This window comes from Puntigrus tetrazona, chromosome 21 (genome assembly GCF_018831695.1).
Source record: "Puntigrus tetrazona isolate hp1 chromosome 21, ASM1883169v1, whole genome shotgun sequence".
In the NCBI taxonomy this organism is placed as follows: Eukaryota; Metazoa; Chordata; class Actinopteri; order Cypriniformes; family Cyprinidae; genus Puntigrus; species Puntigrus tetrazona.
The window spans coordinates 9,996,462-10,018,668 of record NC_056719.1 but is presented as its reverse complement, the minus strand read 5'-3'; the positions used below and the strand labels follow the sequence as shown (position 1 = coordinate 10,018,668).

General features: G+C 38.7%; 1 protein-coding gene across 2 annotated transcripts; it reads left to right on the top strand.

Annotated features, from left to right (window-relative positions):
- Positions 1 to 376: 376 nt before the first annotated feature.
- vps53 (VPS53 subunit of GARP complex) lies at positions 377 to 22,025 on the top strand. 2 transcript variants are annotated; one of them, XM_043221446.1, is made up of 22 exons: positions 377 to 532; positions 1,377 to 1,457; positions 1,840 to 1,889; positions 1,975 to 2,041; positions 6,958 to 7,044; positions 8,024 to 8,139; positions 8,226 to 8,345; positions 10,278 to 10,356; positions 10,443 to 10,586; positions 10,671 to 10,813; positions 12,000 to 12,141; positions 12,235 to 12,330; positions 13,109 to 13,203; positions 14,249 to 14,491; positions 14,868 to 15,015; positions 15,101 to 15,183; positions 15,281 to 15,359; positions 15,984 to 16,132; positions 16,223 to 16,292; positions 16,375 to 16,512; positions 20,201 to 20,305; positions 20,658 to 22,025. In XM_043221446.1, exons 1-22 carry the CDS (start codon positions 446 to 448, stop codon positions 20,829 to 20,831), a joined length of 2,496 nt encoding a protein of 831 aa, XP_043077381.1. In that variant the 5' UTR covers positions 377 to 445; the 3' UTR covers positions 20,832 to 22,025. The 2 variants fall into 2 exon arrangements, with proteins under 2 accessions (XP_043077381.1, XP_043077380.1); XM_043221445.1 differs by having other exon boundaries at positions 12,232 to 12,330.
- Positions 22,026 to 22,207: the final 182 nt, after the last annotated feature.

Below are 22,207 nucleotides of genomic sequence, written 5' to 3'. Positions count from 1 at the left end.
CGGTATAGTTCACGTTTCGAACCATTAACCTGCTCAGACTCAAAAGCATTCCGCATGTTATTCATTCATTAAAGACAACTGCTTCATTAGAGACTTAAATCCCTCTCTTCTTTTGTGCGGTTTTGATCCTCACCATTTTATAATAATAAATCCGCTCTTTCTGCCTTCACATCTCCAGCTCAGATTGCCCCAAGCATCCATTTCAGGAAACTATACTTTACTAAATCTAATATTACTGCAGCACGTGATTTGGTGATTTGCTACAGAACATTATTATGAAATATCATCTTTGTAAACATTGTCAAAAAATAACTCTACAGTGGTTCGTGTTGAGTCTCCAACGCTACAGATGGCGCTAAAGCAAACGAGTTTTCCCGAGCAGCGACGCCGGTAAAGTAGGATTCACGTCAGCACAGGGAAATAAAGCGACTGTTTACTCTTCACGATGATGGAGGATGAAGAATTAGAGTTTGTGGAAGATTTGGAGGCGATATTACACCTTACTCCAGAAGTGCAGCTAGCCATTGAGCAGGTAATCAGATGAACTGTCGTTGTGTGTGTGTGTGTTAAATGCAGTGTCAGAGAGACAAGCTGTCAGCTTTGTCTGCTCCAGAGATGCTAATAGCCGGTTTGATACATCTCCATTAATTCAAGTCTCAGTCAAGTCTGGTTCATTTATCATGTTACCTATTAGTTTACGTGCGTTGCTGTTGTTAAAACGCACTTCAGTTTGAAAACGACAGGGCAGCAAACGCAAACTTGTCGTTGCTAGCTTGTTATTTGAGGGAAAGTGTCAAGAGTGTTGACGCATCCAGGATATTCAACATGGGAGAACATGATTAAAATAAACTGTAATGCAATTTTGGAATCGTAAAGTGGGCTACTGTTAGTCTGCTTACTTAATGTGAGGTGGCTTAGTTTAAAATGATACGAACATTTAGTTTTGTTTTGTTTATACCGATGATCCAGTGGCTTGCTGATAGTCTGGAAATATTAAACACCTTTGAAACGGTCAGCATAGTTTTGTCTCTTAAAAGAAATCTTGCGTAAACGTATTTATATTGTTAAACTTACTGTTGGCGCACTAAGTAGAGGTTCTCTGAAATGCACTAGTTAATAAACACATCTGACTGAAAAATAATGGTACCATCCTGAGTAAAGTACAGTGAGGAAAAAGTCTTTGATTAAAGAATCGACATTACATGTGCACAATTGTTTAATAACATAAGGATCAGTCAAGCTGTATTAATTGTTTAACTATCACTATCGAGTCTAGCGTAAGATGAATAATACAGCTGGATCTCTTGATCTATTTACTAAGATCTATTAGTTATTTGTTCTTGGCTATATCATATGTTATCTGCTCATTTATTTAGGTTTTTCCCAGCCAAGACCCTTTGGATCGAGCAGACTTCAATGCTGTTGAATACATTAATACATTGTTTCCAACAGAACAGGTGAGTCTTGAATAAGGGTCGAAATGATGGATGCATATCTTCATTCAATATTTTTTTTTGTGTATTTAAAAAGCATTACACTGTCGCAGTGTACTGTTAACATCGCTAATACGAATAATTAAATCTAATTTAGCACCTGTGCTTAGGTCATCCATATTGATGCAAGTAACCAATAATTGCTCTACATTACTGCAGAAATTGTCCTCTAATAAATGTTCATGTTTTTGCCACTAGAGGGCATTACGCTCTCCAAGCATGAAGGATTGACCAATAAGATGCTGATTATTAAAAGAGATCAATTTAAAGAATAGCTGATGTGTTTATTGAGACGTGCCCTGCAAATCTTGATTTTTATTATCATCATTATTATTGTTTTTTTTAGTCCTTGGCAAATATTGATGAAGTGGTGAATAACATTCGCCTTAAAATCAGGTGAGTTTGCACTGATATATGAAGATTTCTGATATGGAGGGTGTCACCTCATTCGATCGATGTTATAAATAATTATTTTACGCAGACGGCTGGATGACAACATCAGAACAGTAGTGAGGGGACAGACTAATGTGGGACAAGATGGCAGACAGGTGAGTCCTTTGGTTGCACATTTATAATGTCATCAAAAGTATGCCACGTGGGGAAACAGGCTAACTGGGGTTCAGAGTACTTTTAAGGTTAAATTCTAACTGTTAACAAACCATTAACTATGACTTTAGCTTGTGCTGCTTATTAACAGTTAGTAAAGTAATTAGTTAGAATAACATAAGGTTGCGTATTCAATGATAGTTTGAAATCTTGGGCAAACGGTATGAGTTTTTGTAGTCTGTTATTAAATTATCGTAGTGGTTAAAGGTGCTTATGAACGTTCCTCATGGTGAACCACACTGACCACCTCACATGGTTGTCTTGTGCATCTCTTCCATCTCACATCTCTGGAAGTCTCCGAGGTCCCGTGTGCTGTCTCTTCCAGGAAAGGAAGGCACACTTTACTCTGAATTTCCCTGTTCTCAGCAGCAATTCCATTCCACATTGTGGTTTAGTGTCCTGCTATTTCTTGGACCGGGCTGGAAATGTTGATTCAACACAGATCCGTTCTTAATCAGAACGGCAGGCTGAGGTGAAATGCGAGCTCTTTATTGAGATGTAAAAAGGCAGCGTGGTTTAGACCTGCGAGTGGTTCTGCCGTTCCTGAATTACCCAGCATTCACCGCTTGTGGAAATCGGTTGTGTCTGAATGGATCGGCGTTAATGCCGGGCCACGGGTCTCACGGCCCGTAACCTTCGGAGTTGTTTCCACAGAGCAGAGGAAAAATCCTTTCAGCAGATGGAACGGCGGGGAAGTGTGGATTACACATGTAGCTGGAGGCTGGGAGTGATGGTAGAGACGGAGAGAGAAGACTGGAAAGACCCGCTGCAGCTTCTTTTTTCCTTTTTGTTTAGTCTGTGCAGTATTTATCAGTGAGATGGAGACATCCGTGTCTGGAACAGGATCCCAGGGGTTTGCTTGATGACATTTCTAGCTGTGTGGAGGAGGTGGACGGATGTGTTTGTCTTACAAGAGTATTTTCACGTTCTCCCCTGTGGTACAGAAAATGCTAAAGTTAGAATTGGTCATTGGATGTCTTTTTTGCGACTGAGTCAGGGCTCTTTGAAGCATTGGATGAAGTTGAGGGTCTGAGAAATAGCATCTCAGACAGTCACAACACCGATATTCACCCAGTTTAAGGAGCCAAACTCCTCTCTGTCATTGTTGTTGCATGCCTGCTGTGTAGATCAGTGTCGCTTTAGCGTCATTGAGATAGTTATATTTAGAATTTTTTTTTTTTTTGTGTAATTGTTTTTATACTTTTCATTTTATAAGGTGTGAAACTGGAAAAAACAAATACTGATTAAATTTTTATTTTTTTTTTTGCATTGTAATCATAAGGTGAAGTGTTTCCATGTTCTAGTGGTTAGAAGCTCTTAAGTGGCTTAAAGGAACAACTCATTCTCTGACTTCCTCAGAGTTAATAAGTTGAGTTTTACCATTTTGGAATCAGAGTAGCACATTTAGCATAGCTTAGGACAGGGAGCGTGACTATTTTCCACAGGCACTGCGTGATATCACCACACCTGCTGCTGCCATGGTATGGCAACAATCTTCCTTGATGCTACTGGTTCTTGATGCTACCTAACGTGATGCTACCGGTCTAATTGGATTCAGTTATCTATGCTAAGCTATGCTAAAAGTGCTGTCGCCAGACCTGGAGATCAGCTGAATGGATTCAAAAACAGTACAAAACCTATTAACTCTGGGGGAGTTAAAGAATGAGCCTATTTCCAAAATAAGTGGATTGTTCCTTTAAGTTGTTTGGTTTGCCCATTGTTTGCTCCCTAGATATTTATATTTAGAGAACATTTTGACCTGTTATGTTCCCTTCCATTTATTCCTTTACATTTACCGTCATAAAACTTACAGAAACCCTATTTTAAATTTTTTTGTTTTGTTGAGTCATTTCTTTTAGTAGTTTTCTTTAAAATGTTTGAGTTATTTTAGTGCTTCTAGTTAAACCAAATTAAAATGTAGTATCTAGGCAACTAGCTGAAATAATTTTGAATAATAATAAATTTTGTTTGTATAATAATAAGCTAGTGACCACACTTTGTTCTGTTTACTAGGAAAGAATATACTTTGTGTCTTTTCCCAACATTTCCAAACATTTTTGTGGTTCTTATCAGAACATTTACAGTGTATGGAAAGTACTATTGTTAAATGACAACGACATATTTGGAAATATTTTCGGAATTGGAAAAGCAGTGAACAATATGGGGAAACTTGTTAGATGTGTGATATCATTCATATAGGAAAGTCAACAGTGGGCCAAAGCATTTGGTGCAAATTAATTGAGGGCAACCCAAGTTTTGCCTTCCTCTTTGTCTCACGCAGGGTTTGTGCTAATATACATAATTTTCCTCAATGCAGCAGAAAGTTCCATATAAAAAGTTTGCCATGTTGTTGTTCCCAGATGGAGCATTCAGATGAGAGGTTTATAGCTGTCAGGGAGCCAGTTGGGATCAGGATGTCTCATGTAGTTTTTGGCATCTGGAGCTGCTTATTAGGAATGCCGAGAAGGAGCCTCCCCAAGAATGTAGTATAAATATTTAATCTAAACTCAGGATGGAAAGTTTACTGCATGTGTGGTTTTCTATCAGCCGTTATAGACCGATCCTTGTCCCTTTGGAGATAAATAAAAATAAGCCAACACTTGTTTTATTGATTTTAATGCAAAGATTACAAAGTTGAGTATTAAAGTAGACATTAATGATAAATATCATAAAAAACATAATGACAGCAACCTGTTCAAAACATTTTTTTAAGTTGTTTTTGATGTATTTTATCTTAATTAGGGCTGCATCATTTGCTCGAAATACAGTATAATAGTTTTGTGAAAAAATTGTTGGAATTTGAAATTGTTTTCTATTGTATAGAAATGTCATGTATTCCTCTAATGGAAAAGCTGACCTTTCAGCAGCCATTATTTCAGTATTCATTATCTCATGATTCTTCAGAAATCATTCTAATTCGTGATTGTGGGAACGATTTAAGCTAATTAAGCAATTCCTTCTAAAAATATTTTTATATCTTCAAATGTTTTCAATTGAAAGTTACTCAGAAAAAGATTTTAAAATGACCATAACCATTAAAATCGAGGTAACATTTTAGTATTAGGATCCATTCTCACTATTAGCTAGTTTGCTTATTGCCATGCCCATTATTAATGTATCAGCTGTTTATTAGTACTTATAAAGCACGTATTCTGCATGACCATATTCTACATCCCTGATCCTATCCAATACCTAACCTTAACTCCCCTTTTAACTATTAATAAACTGCAAATTAGGAGTTTGAGGCAAAATTCGTAATTAATGTTTTTTAATAGCGACAATTGGATCAATTGGACAATTGAAGATAAAGTTTGACCAAAATAGCCATTTTATTACCCAACATGCCTGATGTCTTGCAAAACATTATAAATTGTAGCTTTGAGATAACACAGTACCATGGAAGGTTAAAGCCAGGCACTTTTCTTCATGATATCTTCAGCATTTTAGGAAATAATTACATACAGGATAATTACTAATAGTGTATGTGTGGAATGCTGTACATGATTCACGACATAATCACCGAGGAAATAATCACACAGTCTCATTCCTGCCTGTCAGCATCTGTTAAACTGTCCTAATGACCTACATATTTCTTTCTCAACACTTCTGCATTTTCTTCAGTCGAGTAACAACACTACAGGGAAATAAAGCAGGCATCCCAGCATCCGTGTCGTCCTATAGTCTGTGGCCTGCCTAAACCATCTGGGGGGGAGAAACATCCTGAAACTGCAAATAGGGTCCACATGCGTAACAGCTGCTCTCCTTCCTGCCAGATCCAAATAAACCTCTTTCTCATTCTCCTGATCACCAGTATAAGAAGGAAACCCATGGCCTGTCCATGAACAAGCAGTCCAGCTTTCCAACCGTTTAGAAATCAGTTTTGGATTTACTACAACAGTGTGGCCCCTTTAAACCAGATGCATCCCAGTTAACACCCGGGGTCTAGTTTTGAGCTGTTAATCAACACTGCAATTTAAAGAATCCTTTCATAGAAAGGTGGATGCATTGCTGTTAACACACAGTGTGTGTGTGTGTGTGTGTGTGGCTCAAAGCATCTCTGTGTTTTTGAGGAGGCTTGTAAAAGTGGTAAATTCCAAGGGGCAGCTGGTGCCGGCTGTTAGCATTCCATTTGCCTGTGAAGGAGCAAGGCAAAAGACACGGCCAAACTCTCTCTGCTCTCAGCCCAGGCACGTCTCTCTAAATACACTGGCATCGGCCAGAATTCCCACTCATCCAGTGCTGCAGCTGTTCTTGAAGGAAGTAGTAATTATGCATTGTCAGTGTCCAAATACTGGCCGTGTGGCTGCGGTGGGAGGTGCTCCACTGGCCATGACTGTGCGTTCAAATGGCCAGGAAGATCAGATCCCATCAGGGCCGAGCCAGGAGCTTGTGATGTGGTGGCATCAGGTGGGGCAACATGTGTAAGGGCCAGCGTTGCAGCTGCTGCCGTCTAGGCCTGCAGGAATGTCAAGTAAAAACTGGTTTCATCAGGCTGTGCGGTTTGTTCCCCACCCTAGTGAAGTGCGGAGATCTTCCTGTTAAAAATAATATAGTGTCTGGAAGGTCAGGAGGCCGGGCAGGAAGCATGTTCATTAAAACATCATTCAGTCTGTATTTTCATATAAAATATGAGTTTGTTATTAATTGCGTTTGATGTGGCAGGAGAGATTTAGATTGTGTGTCTGTTTTTCTAATCACCTAGTTTAAAAGCGATGAAACCAGCCCAACACAAACTCGACTCAAGCCAGTGAACTTCAGGTTGCTGTTTCGCAGAAAACAGCGAACTGACAGCGAGCTGTAAGAAAATGCTACCGCAGTGCTGTATGGGTCATCTTAGATCTTTTGTCTTCTCTCCCAGGCGTTGGAGGAGGCCCAGAAAGCCATCCAGCAGCTCTTTGGCAAAATCAAAGACATCAAAGACAAAGCGGAGAAATCGGAGCAAATGGTGAGTAAAAATAAGCCCTCCAGACAGGAACCTAGTCATTTAAGGCCTGAAAGTCGACCCAGAGTAAATAGCCATTCACCACCCACCCACCCCAATAGGCTGGGTAACCAAGGCTCAAGAAACGGTGACATCCTGTGGTTTTTGTCCACAGCGCTCTTTTTGAGCCCAAGGTAATGCACTGGCCATCTGTGAATGTAATGCAGTGCAGATCAGAGGAAGGGCAAGGGGAGGAAGGCAGGAGAACAATAGCAAAGCTCTATCCAGTATCCAGTCTTCAGTATGGTGAAGCGATATAAAGAAGGAATGCATGATATGTTAGTACCATACTAAAATGTTTTTAGTATTGAGTAAATATAAATAAGAAATAGGTTTTCGTGTTGAATTAATAGTTATTGACACGTGCATGTTTTCTTCTCGTTTCACATTTAGATTGCCTTTGCCAACAAATATAATAACATGTTCTTGACAAATATAATCTTTAGCAAATCTCAAAATGAATCTCCATTTAACATTGCATATACTGTGAAGCTTACATTGACTTGTAACATTCCAAAAAGTTGAAAATGTTTTTAAGTGTTTTAAATTTTATAGAATGTTTAATATTGGCCATTTATTTGTAAATAATAATGAAATCATAATATAATAATGAATAATGCATATAATAATGCACTGTTCAAAGGTTTGGGGATCAGTATGATTTTTAAATTTTTTTATAATTCTTTTATCAAGCAAGGATGCATTAAATTGATCAGATAGACCATAAATATAATATTTTTCAAATTCTATTCTTTTGAACCTTTTATATTCTTCACAGACTGCATAAATATTGATCAGCACAATTGTTTTCAACATTGATGGTTCTTGAACATGAAGTCAGCATATGTCTTATAATAAAAACAGTCATAATATAATATAATATAAGTATCAACTAAAATGTATCTATCTATGTATCTCTAATGTATCTAAAAATGTTCTTCAGGTGAAAGAGATCACAAGGGACATCAAGCAGTTGGACCATGCAAAGCGTCACCTGACCACCTCTATAACCACCCTCAATCACCTGCACATGCTGGCGGGTGGTGTGGACTCTCTGGAGTATGTTTATTCAAGATACCTTCTCCCGTGATCAGTCCATTAATTGCTCATTGTGCTAAAATCTTGTCTCCATTTTACCTTTGCAGAGCTATGACTCGAAAGAGGCAGTACGGGGAGGTGGCCAATCTCCTTCAGGGTGTAGTCAACGTCCTCGAGCACTTTCAGAAGTACATGGGCATCCCCCAGATACGCCAGCTCTCGGAGAGGTACGGACACAAGCCTCACTCACGCACTGTTTATTTTACTAAATCATGGTGCTCAGAATCTGTAGATCCTGTTTATGTTTACTGAAGATGCAACACAGGAAGGAAATCTGCTCCACAGTGTCTCATTATTTACTTTTTTCCCCTCAGCTCTTTGTTTTGGGCCTTTCCCAGAGGAGATGCTCTCTCTGGTTTGGGTGGTGCAGTCGGTGTCCCCTGCAGGCTCAGAGACTGGGCCTTTTGTTAGGAAAGAAACGGCGCTCAAGTCTCTGATTCTGCACTTCCCTTTACTTGTTTATGTTGGATGCTCTGATAAAGCTGTTGTTTCATAAGCAGATGGCAAGGAAGGGTGTGTTTGATGTGGAAAAACGATTCCCCTGATTGTTCCAGGTTCTAAATGTTTCTCTGGAAAAGCAAGTATCCGCGGTTCCTTTTCAGTGCCCCTGTAGTCAAGTTTACTCCTTTGGTTCAAAAGACCTCTCACAGACGGACATCATATGCTAAACGCCGTCCTTGAGTGATGATGAGAGTTTGTTTAGTTGAGCATGCATTTGTACGTCAAGCGAATCCATTGTTTTGTTAAAATAGCATTTCAGTTTGCCAAAGTACATCAGTGGTTTCTGACCGCTGCGTGACTCGGTTTTTTCTCATCTGTTTCTTTTGTGGTGTAGGAAGAGATTATATTTGATGAGGGTGGGGATTGTGCCTAGGAATTTACAATGTAAATAATATTAGCCCCCCTTTGGTGATCAGATGGACTGATTTTAGTCGTATTGTTTTGAACTGCACAAGCTTACCACATATGAAGTCTTGAGGAAATTCTTGTGATGTCTCATTGGATTTTTGTGATGCTTAATAGTAGTCCATGCCAAATATGGAGAAACTGAGATGCTTTCGTTCTTAGCCCGACTGTCCCTAAATGGAGATGTCTGGTTGGTTTTGAGGTGTGGCAGAGATGTTTGATCAGGGGCGGCAGCTGAGGGATGTGTTGCGGTTCAGACAGTGTCTTAATGGAGCTGGTGAGAGAGCAAATTGGCAGCCATGTGCCACGTTGAAGACTGGTGTCTGACTGGCAAGCGCATGTGTCTCCATCTCTCTCTTTCGCTCACTCTCCCTCTGAGTATCTTGTTGTTTATTTTGGATGGCACTTGTGTTGAGTCTGCTTGTGCCAGCAAATAATCCAGAAATGAAAAGAGCATCTTCTAATCATGAAGTCATGGTTCATCCAGATTCTTTTGGTGGGATTGGGCTTGCTTTACGCTGCCTCTTAGATTTCTGAGACTTTGGTCCAAAGCACAGTTTGGCCTTATTAGTTAATACAATTTGAATTTGCATCTGTTTTCTTACAAGTAGCTGTTATTTCTGTCTCTGTGCCATTTATTTTCCCAGTGCCAGCTGTTCTAAGAGCTGCCATCATTTAAAGAGATCTAGGTACTATGCTAGCTATTCACTATAGAGACTGGTACATGACTATAGACCGTGACTAGGGGTATCAAAGGTACTGGTGATTAGTATTTAGTTTAATGTTAAAAACGTAATGAGTATACCAGTTTTTCTACAGTACATACTGGGCAAGGAAAGCTTTTGTAGTGACAAGACAACACAAGGTCAATTGGCGTGTCTTGGTCAGATTGCCTGGTTTGACGAAGTAAACACGGTTGGTTTGACAATGTAAACATGGAAAACAAGCTTAATTTATTCATTCAAAAACATATTTAGAAATACTTAATTGTCATTGTGTTCAGTAGTATGTTACTGCAGAGAATATGTTTTGTAATGGAATTGGTATGATTTTTTTTTTTGTAAAATTTCACTCTAGATTCCAACATTTTGAAATCATAAATTTATAGCTTTTAAAACTCGTTGGACCCCAGGGAATCTTGAGACCACCAGGTGTCTTGTAAACACTCACCCATCTGTTTTGCTGCTCCTCAGAGTTAAAGCTGCACAGAGCGAGCTTGGCACACAGATACTGGCCGACTTCGAAGAGGCCTTTCCTGCCCAGGGGTCAAAGGTACAGATTCAATGCTCTGATGAAAAGATTATAAGTAATCACTTCTCGTTATTATTCCTGTAACACATTTAATTTGATATTTACAGAAATCTGGAGGTCCTAGCATTGTTCTCCGAGATGCCTGCTTGGTGGCGAATGTCCTGGATCCTCGGATTAAACAGGAGATCATCAAAAAGTTTATCAGGCAGCACCTTTCAGAGTACTTGGTGCTCTTCCAAGAAAACCAGGATGTAAGTGTAACCTTGTGTGTCCTGTACATGCTGAAATTGTGCTATTCTCACTTTTATTCTGTGTACTGTTTGTTCTGAGTACAGGTGGCGTGGCTTGACAAGATAGATCGGCGCTATGCGTGGATCAAGCGTCAGCTTGTGGACTATGAAGAGAAGTATGGGCGCATGTTCCCGGAGGAGTGGTGCATGACCGAACGCATCGCTGTAGAGTTCTGTCATATCACGAGGTAACGATTAGACTCCTCACATTAATGCTGCGTTCACATAATGTTGGTTCTTCTTAAGTTCCTGACCTGTGATAACTACTGATGTCAGATTTTCATCCACATTTTTATGCAAATATTGAGATAATTTACCTTATATGTAAACACTTATGTTTATTTATGTTGTATACTTCTGTTCAACATTTGAAAGAACGTCTGGAAGAAATTGCAATATTGTAATTATTGTAATAATATTTCAGAAATACAATATTATACAAAATGTTTTTACTGGACTTTTGATCAAATAAGCACATAGACTTTATTCATTGCCTCAATAGCTTAAAATAAAATAATTAATAATTGTACCTGACCCCAAACTTATGAAGAGAACCTTTTGAAGTTTAAAAAGATAATACTGAGTTGTAGCATTTATAGTGATTTATGTATTTAGATGTCTGTAGTAACAAAGCCAGACATGGATACATTTTGGCATAATGAATGTTGCCATAGAAACAAATCATTTTTGAGTCTGGAGACATGAGCAGGTCTGAGTACAGTTGTAATTACGGTAATTCCGACATGATGTGAGTGTAGCATAAATCCTCATTATCTCCATTACCCCATAGAGAAAATACACCTGGGGTTTACATGTGCATTTAGTGGTTAGCTTGGAAGACTAGACATTAGGCAGCACACAAATATGGCATGATTTAGCAAAAGACATAATTGTGCGCAGTATGACATGAATGATTAGATGGAAAGCAACTAGTTACATGTCTGGGATTTCAGTAGTGCTATTGACAGTCTAAAGTAGGCTGTGTGTGTGTTGTCTATAGTCGAATTCCTCTCAGGAGAGTCATTACAAAACCCTCAGTGCCTGGAAAGAACGTTTGAGGTCCACTGTAATCTGATCTAATATATTTCTCTTTTTTTGACAAAAGCTTTATGTAAGAATGGATACACCACACGACCATCGTTTCCTTCCGTAGGCTTATTTTCTTCTCACAAAACGATTCTTTTTCAAGCTGACAGTAACTGGATCTTGTCTTTTGAATACAACACTGATCCACTGTGGTTTCCTTTAACAGCCAAACCAGGCATCTGCGCACATTGGCCTATAAAAGCATTGACCTGAAGACTCGGTCCTACTTGGCATGTTAGGTTTCGCTCACAACCTTGTGTCTATGTCTGTGTTTCGTTTGCTCATCAGAACCGAACTGGCCAAGCTGATGCGAACCCGTGCCAGGGAGATCGAGGTCAAGCTTTTGCTCTTCGCTATTCAGAGGACCACCAATTTCGAGGGACTGCTGGCTAAGCGCTTCTCGGGCTGCACCTTAAACGACGGGCCTGGAGTGAGGCCATGCAAACACAAATGCATTTTACTGGAGCGTGAACATGCTGGTAATCTGGCTTTTGTGTGACGTTTCCATTTGATTTTTCAGCAGAAAAAACCTGAGACGCCTTTGGAACCAACAAACCCCTTTTTGGAAGACGAGTCAGCAGAGGACAACGTATCAGAAAAGGATGAAGATTTGGATAGAGTGAGGCTGCTTATCTTTATTTGAACTCTACATATGGTACAAATGTGCTCATTCCTGCATAACAGTCTACTCCACCCATCTTCTGATAGAAACTGATACCGCATTTGGTGCCATTCCAACATGCAATTTACATTTCTTTCTAATGTAGTTTGATTTGACTCGCATCTGAACTATGGCCCCGAATCAGGCGCATATTCTCTGCAATTGACGTGTTATGATAACATTCAAGGCACCGTGTGTTTACGAGTCTTTATTTGCCGTCTATTTATCAAATTCTTAACATATACTTTAACATAACAGCTTGACTTTGGCTCAGTTATTGCACGCTTATTTCTTTTTATCTTTTAAATTGGCAATGATGTTCTCAGTATCAGGTGTAAGAACATTTCTGATGATTTGGGTTCCTCAAAAGTTCACCGTTATCATTGTGGTATTTCTCAATAGAATTTCCTTTCACTTCCTGCATCACACTGGTTCTACTGTAGCACATGTTAGGATATTAAAACTAAAAGCAGAAATTTTTAATATATATTATATTATATTATATTATATTATATTATATATTTATATTTGTAAGTAAAACATTTAATAAAAACAAAATAAACTAAACAATAAATTAAACAAAAGAAGCTATAAAACATTATTGAAACGAAACAAAAAACAACATCCAGTAAATAAATAAAATAAATAAATAAAAAAAAATAAAAAATTACACTAAAATAACACAGGCATGCTCATTCAAAAAAATCCTGATTAAGAAATATTTTGCTGTTTACAGCCAAAGAAGCCGAAGGCTCCAGACAACCCCTTTCATGGCATTGTGTCCAAGTGCTTTGAGCCTCATCTCTACGTTTACATCGAGTCGCAGGATAAGTGAGTGGAATGTGCTTTAACATTGTGCACAATCATCAAGTGAGTCACAGCATAAGAAGTCCTTTCATTTCAGGGTCATTTGAGGGTCCTCCTCACCAACCCCCATTCTTGATGCACTTAGTTTGTTATCATCACTTTCTTGTACCCCCCTTTTTAGTAGTTGCCTTGTCTGACTCTCTCCACCTCATAACTGAAGCGAAAATGCTTCCCATTAACTGGTTGCAGAAAACCTCGAAAACAACAGCTGATTTTTTTTCTTTACATCTCTTTTCCTGCTTATCCTCTTTTAAACACACAAGGGTCCCAAGCAAAGGGTTTCTTGTGCAGGCCCTTCTCTGGCCCATGTAACACTCCACTGGCACTGCCTAAAGCAGGCTGACCTTTCTGCCAACAATGGCTTGCATTATACCAGTTCACACTGACCTGCCTGGCATTAGACTGTCTACATTCTTCTCTTGGGGTTAGCATCTATCTGATTACTCAGTGCTGAGAGAGATGGCCTATTTACTGACCTGACAATACATTGCTGTTCAAAGCAAGTTTAACAAATTGAACTTTCTGTCATATTTAGATTTCACTCTGTTTTTATTTTTTATATTTATATATTTTTTTTACATTTTTACTAATTTGACTATACTAATTTAGTTAAAAGGCACACACAGTTCTAAAGTTTTAATTTCATTTTTTGAAAAATATTTTTAGTGGGTTTTTTCAACAAAAACAGTATCCTTCAAATAGGTTCCCCAGGGATTTTTTTTATTTATTTTTTTTATTTAATTTCATTGTATTTAATATAATTATTTTTTTTTATTCTTTATTCACCAAAAAGGTCTACCTTGCAAATGTTTTGCAAATTAGTTTTCATGTTTAAAACAATCCAGCAAATCTTTGCAAGTTTTGTATAATATTGTTTTTTTTTCTTTTGCTTTTTTTTAAATTTCACACAATTGTGCAGATTTGACCCCAAATAGTGTAGGAAATGCGGCTAAAGTCTGCAAATTCCATTTAGGCCTACTATCAGTAATCCTTTTGTTTTCTGTCCTAGAAATCTCGGCGAGCTGATCGACCGTTTTGTTGCTGATTTCCGGGCACAGGGTCCCCCTAAATCAGGTACAGATGAGGGAGGCGCTGTGCTCCCCAGCTGTGCAGATCTCTTCGTGTACTACAAGAAGTGTATGGTCCAGTGCTCACAATTGAGCACAGGAGAGCCCATGATTGCTCTGACCACGATCTTCCAGAAGTATCTGCGCGAGTATGCCTGGAAGATCCTCTCTGGAAACCTACCAAAGTGAGTCAAGCCACCTGACCGGTCCTTTTCTTTCTATCTTTCTCCCTTTTTGTAGTTAGTTTAATCCTCCTAGTCACTGAAGCTTTTATTTGGGGTGTTATTCTGTGGTGATGCTGGAAAGGAGAGCGAGTGGTCGACTCTGTGTGGTCGCATTTGTGGGGTTTCTCTCTGCCGCTCTTCAAAGGAAGAAAAATCCCCACCCGTCGCCTTGTGTGGTTTACCCCATATTGTCTTTGGGAGTTTCAGAAAAGATCTTTGTTTTGGAGAAGCTGTCTTGTGGTTTCCATGCAGTCTTTCTTGTGTTTCTTTTAGTGGGAGGGCCGGAGGGTTGAGTTAGGGTGCTTTGGTAACTATGTTTGTGCATGTTTGCATGCAGGACCAGCACCAATAGTGGTGGTCTAACCATCAGCAGCCTGCTGAAGGAGAAAGAGGGATCAGAAGTGGCCAAGTTCACAATGGAAGAGCTGTGTCTTATTTGCAGTATCTTAAGCACTGCTGAATACTGCCTGGCTACCACACAGCAGGTGACCCACCACACATGCTTCGTTCACATGGTACAAATGAATAGATTTTCTTTTAAGATTCAAATGTCCTATTTCATGTCCACAGCTGGAGGAGAAGCTCAAGGAGAAAGTGGACAAGTCCCTAATGGAGAGAATCAACTTAACTGGGGAGATGGACACCTTTAGCACGTAAATACTGTTCACATTAATTGACCCTCATTGCTAAGTAAAAACATATTTGCCCAAGTAGTTAAGTCATTTTCCCTTGAATCTCTCTGTTTGGCAGGGTTATCTCAAACAGTATCCAGCTCTTGGTTCAGGACCTGGACGCTGCATGTGATCCAGCCCTTACAGCAATGAGCAAGGTACTGTTATAAGTGTCAAAGCAGTTATAAGACAATATTAAAGTTTTTATAGTTTAATTTATCATACCTGCTGATATATTAAAGTGAGATTCTAATTTCCCACATTTTTGTTTTTGTTTTAAATAAATTATTAGTGTTTTTATAGACTTGCTTACAACTTAGATAAAAGAAAATATTTAATAACACTGTTTAGAACATTATCTTTAGCAAATCTCAAAATAATTATCAATTTCCATATTTTACATTAGAAGGATGTTTAAATTATTATTGAAATCTTTTTTTTGATTTCGACTGTTTCAGTTATCGGCCATAACATGAAAATAATTTGACTTTCTCCTTTATTTAAAAATTTGTCCTTTTATTTTTACATTTTCAGATTTTGTTTTAATTTCAGTAATTTTGCTTTTATTAGTTTTGTATGATTCTGTTAAGCCTTAATTTTAGCACATTAACATATGGTTATTTTAGTGTTTTCATTTTGTATTTATCATTATGTACATAATATTTATATTTTTTTCTTTCAAATTATTATTATTATTATTATTTTTTATAGTTTTAGTTCACACTAAAGTGTCTTCAAGATTTACACTAGCCTTGAAGTTGACTTTGTGTATGTTTGTACAGATGCCGTGGCAGAGCGTAGAACATGTGGGAGACCAAAGCCCATATGTGACCTCTGTAATCATGCACATCAAACAAAATGTGCCCATCATTAGAGACAACCTGGCCTCCACCCGGAAATACTTCACCCAGTTCTGCATTAAGTTCACCAAGTCAGTATCACAGCCACTCACTAATAAATGCAACAAAAAATAAATGTTTGCTAAACTCCTGCTAAGTTTTACTTTATCCATTCGTTTCAGCTCCTTCATTCCAAAGTTCATCAACCACCTGTTCAGGTGTAAGCCAATCAGCATGGTTGGAGCAGAGCAGGTAGGTGGAGATTCAGACACTGGCATGTTTCAGTTTTATTCACCTTCAGAACACATGACCTTATTTTGATTCTTCTGAACAGTTACTCCTGGACACGCATTCCCTCAAGACCGTTCTTCTAGACCTCCCCTCCATTGGCTCTCAGGTGGTCCGTAAAGCCCCTGCCAGCTACACCAAAATAGTGGTTAAAGGAATGACTCGAGCGGAGATGATCCTCAAGGTGGGAACCTTATTTGGATTCACGGCCATTAAACATTTGAGAATTCGCTCACCCGATTCTGTTTTAAACGGGCCTCCCTGATGAGAAGCTCAATACAGGAAAATCTTTAATGATCAGCTGCTCATAAAGCTCTGCATGGTGCAGCGCTCGGTTGGAGCTATTTACTAAGCTGTGTGCAACTGGTTTAATGAGCTCTCTCTGAGAGACAGGAAGTGCTCACATGCCTTGGCTTTCCTGCCTGCAGCCTTTAGCCGTTAACTTAATAACCCTCGCTCGTACTCTACATCTTTACTTATATTTGCATATAGTCTCGCAACATACAGAGGGGTTCAAACTTAAAACTCCACTTTTTAATAATATTTTTTTAATTGAAGTTTTTCTTTCCTCACTACAAATTGGATTTAAAAGCTATAATATTAAGAGATAAATGTTGATTTAAAATTTAATTTGACATGATCGCAACTGTTTGTTGCCCCCTTTTTGCTTTAATGACAACAGCATTCAAGCTGCATAGAATATTTTTAATATGCAATTTGTCTTTTCAGACCAGTGCAGAAAAAGGGCAGGTGTGCTAAATGAAAATGCAGTTGCATTCTCTGACAGTAGATGGTGCTTAAGCAGTAAAACCCTGGTTGCTCTGGTTACACCTGCTTTTCATGGAAAGAAGCAAAGTCAAATAGTACTTTTAGTTTTCTAACAGCTGATCAAATTTTAGATTTTCGATTTGTTTTAGCACTTCTCCTCTACAATTCATCCTCAGTTAATCAAATTCAGTCTCCAGGCACATCACCAAAATGGAATCCTTTTGATTGTCCGTTATTCTTCATATAAATGTAAAATAATTTTTAAATTCCATAACAATATGTATTGATGGTATGCATGTGTTCATGTCTGTCTGAAGAGATGCATTAACATCCATTTAGTCAAAAAAAAAGTATAAAAAAAAGTATCACACCAGATTTTTGCATTCTTGGTGTGAACAGGATTTAAAACCCTTTTAAGAGAAAAAAAAAAGATCACCCAAAAAGTGCAAAGATGAGTAACTTGGGGTGTATGATGATTTTCTACCCAATTATGCATCTAGCTTTCATAAATGGTTTGCGAGGGATGACAAATTTAGTTTTGAACAATAGAGTATGTCTGCATAAATTCAGAAGGACAAGGAAAATCATGTTTTCCATAAAATGCTCCCTTTAATATTATGTGTAGACAGATGTTCAGGTTGGACGTCTCAGCTGTCAAATATGGAGGAATGGATGACTTGTGCCTCGGTGAATCTTCAAGCCAAGCCCCTGATCTCCAGACCCACCTTCTTCTCCCTGACCCCTATCTCTAACCCGACACATGCTCCACAGGCTTTTATTAGACTCTCTGGGGCTTTCCTGCTTCTGGTCTTTTTAACTGCCTGGAATTCAGCCTTAATCCACCTAATGCTCAAACTGGGTTCAGCTCTAATTGTGCAAGATCATGCAAAGATAATTTAGAAAAGACGAAAAAACAAGAAAACATGGACCACTTTGAAAAGCCTGAAAAGAAAAGAAGCAGATCATGCTCTTAATTCCAGAGTCCAGTTTCAACAATTAAAGAAATTTTTTAATTGATTTTAATTTACTATTAAGAAATTATATTACTCTGTAAACACTTCAGAAGAAAACCAAACCTGAATCATTTTTTTTTATTCATGAGCACATTTATAGTATACTTTTGATTATAGTATTTCAATTTAATGTTCTCCTTGAAAATAGCTAAGGAAGCTGCCATGGCTTTAAAAAAAATTATACATTTAAAGCGAGTTATTCATTCTCAAGATTTACCAATTTGTTTAATGCTTAAGAATAAACCTCATTGGTTCTCACAGAAACTCAAGATGTGCTTGAGAACACAAAAGAACAAATTATTTTGGTTCGCGTATATCTTGCGAGCACATTTCCGCTTCGGTTTACTATATTCAATGAGCGCTGTGTATGTGTGTTGATATTTATTTGTGAATAAAAGCCTACATTAATTTGGATCCCTTTGGTAGACTTTAATAAGTGGAACAGGAAACCTCTCATGGTTCCTTAAAAATATATTCGTTTGTGTTTAAAAGTTGAACGAAAGTCTAATGGTTGAGTAATTGATTAAGTGAATTATCCCTTTAATAGCCAGGTTCCCAAAGAGAGATCTTTGTACTTTTTTTATCTCTCTAAATAACCCTTCATTGGTCTAGCCACAACTTCAGCAGCCAAATGTGTCAATACAATACACATGACCAGTGGCCGTTCATGGACTCTTGAAGGTCTGCTTAAGAACCCCAGCCTTGATCTTGTCTTGCATAGAGTGGGTCTTTAAAATCTGTTTAGTATTTAATGATTGACTTTGTTTGGCCCCAGGTGCCTCTCAGGTAATTACTTCCATCTTCATCAGCGTTTTGCTTTGCGGTTCCTGGAAGAGCCATTCATACTTCAAGACACTCCTTAACATCAAGGCTTCTGCTGCCATGCAGCCAAACAAATCGTCAGTTATTTTTTGTTTCCTGATTAGTGGAACAATAGCACAGCCGTTTGCCACCTCAGTCTCGCTTTGTCATCGTTGTTTCTTAATCGCTGGTGAATCACATCAGTTGAAGTGCGACACCCGTTAAGCAGTTTATGGGTGAAATAGGACCTTCATTGCTGGTGGTGGCTTGGCTGTCCACATGACGCTCATTACAGGGTAAACGTGGAGAGTAATCTGTTAAAGATGTCTTCACTTTTTCTCTCTTTCCTTGGCTGGGAACGGGTTCCTGCCCATCCTAGGGCCCAAACCTCAGAGAGATGTGAAGCTGAAGGAGGCAACGCGAGCCAAGCATGCTGCTGCTGCCTGTGAGACGTGGCTGTTTTCCACAGTCTTCTCATTTTTTTTTTTCGCTTTCTTGCCTGTCTCACTCCTACCCCCCCATTGTGGCTCTTTGGGAAATGAACGGAAAGGCAGACTTTCTCCCCCTCCTCTCATTTTCTCTATTCTTTCTTTCTCATTTACGAGGTAACTACAACAAGCCTCCTCAAGGCTTTTCCTTGGCCTGTCTCCAGGACGGTCGCTAAGTAAATCACTCTGTGGTAAGGAAGGAACGTTCAGAATTCAGGACCATCCAAAGTGTTCCGTGTCCCACTTTGCTTTGACCCTTATCCGCATATCCTGGCTTATGCCTTCAGGTACTGAGAGTAAAGAGAGAATAATGGGCAAAGAAAGAATAATGGGTATTGTATAAAGGGAAATGCTGCGCAGGATGCTGATTAAAATCCTTTTTTCCTTCCCAGTCGTATCTGTCAGCCATGTGTTCTTCTGCCCTCTTACAAATCGAAATAGTTGCAAGATACACAGTTAAACATTTTTTTTGTCCCTCCCACCCTTGGAGGGTAAAGAAACAGATTCAAAATGCAGGCCTGTACCCCATTTAACCTCTTTTTACTGCTCAATTGAGACTCTCATTATACCCCACAAAAAAAATTACCGGTGAGGCTAATTCAGCTTCATTCAAGCATAGAGTAATTATGCTGTTAAAAATAGACAATTTAAGTTTTTGTCTTTGTTTAGTGTTTTATCTATCAGATCACTTTTTTTGTTGTCTCCTGTTCCTAGAACGGTGGGTCTCGTGTGGTAATGTTTAGTTTTTGAGTTTGGAGAACCCGGCTGGAGTTGAGCTGACTTGTTTCTCTTCACCTCTCAGGTGGTCATGGCACCTCACGAGCCGTCTGTGGTCTTTGTGGACAACTACATCAAGCTCCTTGCTGATAGCAATCCTGAGACCTTCCAGAAGATTCTAGATATGAAGGTGAGTTTGTTTTATTAACATCAGGCAAAACGTCCTCGAGATCTCACCACCAGTAAATCAGGCTTCCGACATAAAAGTAGTTTTAAAATGGTCTAAATCGTGCGTGTGTGCGTGAGTGTGTGTTTATATATGCTGTCAAATATGTATACATACCTTCACCATCACTTTGGATTAATTTAATGCATCCTTGCTAAATAAAAGTATTATTTTCTTTCCCAAAAACAGTCCTTTATGATTGTAAACTTTTGTACGATGATGCATGATATTACAAAAGCTTTCCATGTCAGACAATCATTTATCATTGTAATTTCATTGGTCAAAGTGTCTACCTCTTCCCCCTCTTACTCTATAGGGTCTGAAGCGGAGTGAGCAGAGCACCATGCTGGAGCTGTTCAGACAGAGGTTGCCTAATCCACCATCAGGGCCAGACGGTGGCCCATCATTGTCCTTCAGTGCCCCCACCCCTGAACAAGAATCTTCCCGCATCCGCAAACTGGAAAAACTCATCAAAAAGAGGATTCAGTAAATCAGAAGGAACTTTATTCCCATCCATATACTAATGTTAGCGCTCTGTCGGCCTATGTCTCCACTTCAGTTTTAACACACTGAAAATTGCGTGTAAATAGTACTCCTATGTCTTCTGTATGTATTTATGTTCTCTGACAGATCACAGTTTAACTTTGTGGCTTTTATGACTTGCATTACTATGAGCTTTATGATTCAAGTCCTTTCCTGAACCTCAACACATTACTGGCATGTATGAGTCATTTTGCCATCCCCCCCCCCTTTTTCCCTCCACTTTATAACACTAATACCCACAGTGTCATTTATTTTGCACATTTCTCTGAAATATGCTTGCACTTAAAGCAAAACGCAGGGCATTGTGGCTCAGAAAAGTAACCTGCTGCTTTCTGGCACTGGGTCTTCTGTACTGGGATTTCAACATCAAGATGATTTAAAGCCAACGTTTTTTGTAATTGTCCCCTTCACTATAACAGTAAACGGCTGTGTGGAACTTGGCTGTTGCTCTGGGTAAAGGTGCCTGTGGAGTAGAAGAATGAGATCTCGGGTCTCAGGTGCTCCACAACAGAGGAGCTTGGGATTTCCTGTCTCCTGCTGAAATGACAAACCAGTTGTTTTGGCTTGTGAAATACTTTCCCAGGTTCAGGTGAAAAAAAAGAAACATATTGTAGATGTTTTAATCCTACAGGAGCTGTAAGGAAGAAATATTTACCACCCGCGCTTTCCCATGGTAGACATATTTTCTCTGCGAACAATAACTGTAGTTCATGGGAGATTATTGGAATGCAGAAATATTAGTGTGCACACTGAGGATGCATTCTTTTACTTTGCGTCATCTGCTGTGGAAAGGAAGTATGTTTTGTCTGTTGTGTGACATAACTTATTTTATATAGTTCTTTTAATAACTTTGGAATCGGGTTACTGTAATCTTAATCATATTCTCTGCACATGGCTTTACTTGTTAAAATGCCTCAACAGCATTGCATATCAAAGCTACAGTGTTTGCAATGATTGTTTGATTTGTTTAGGATGGGCTACTGTAATGTTTGATTGCAATATTACTTGCATTGATTTCTGCTGTGGTTTATACAGTTGATTGCTTAAAATTAAAACATTCCTGCCTTCTGTGAATAGTACAGCATCTTTTTAATATCAACTGCAGATATAAATTCTTGTCAATAAAAAGCTCTTGACTGTATTAACTTTTTTCGGCATTAAGTATGATTGATATGAACGGACGGATAGAGTGATGGACGAATGAAGAGATGGATGGATGGATGGATGGATGGATACATGGGTGGATGTATGGAAGAACAGATATGCGGATGGATGATAGACGGATGAATACATGGATGTATGGAAGAACAGATATACGGATGG

Coding starts and splice junctions, on each gene's coding strand:
- vps53 (XM_043221445.1), top strand. CDS start 446: ATGATGGAGGATGAAGAATTAGAGTTTGTGGAAGATTTGGAGGCGATA. Junction 10,357..10,442: donor TTCCTGCCCAGGGGTCAAAG/GTACAGATTCAA, acceptor TGATATTTACAG/AAATCTGGAGGTCCTAGCAT. Junction 15,360..15,983: donor CCCTTACAGCAATGAGCAAG/GTACTGTTATAA, acceptor ATGTTTGTACAG/ATGCCGTGGCAGAGCGTAGA.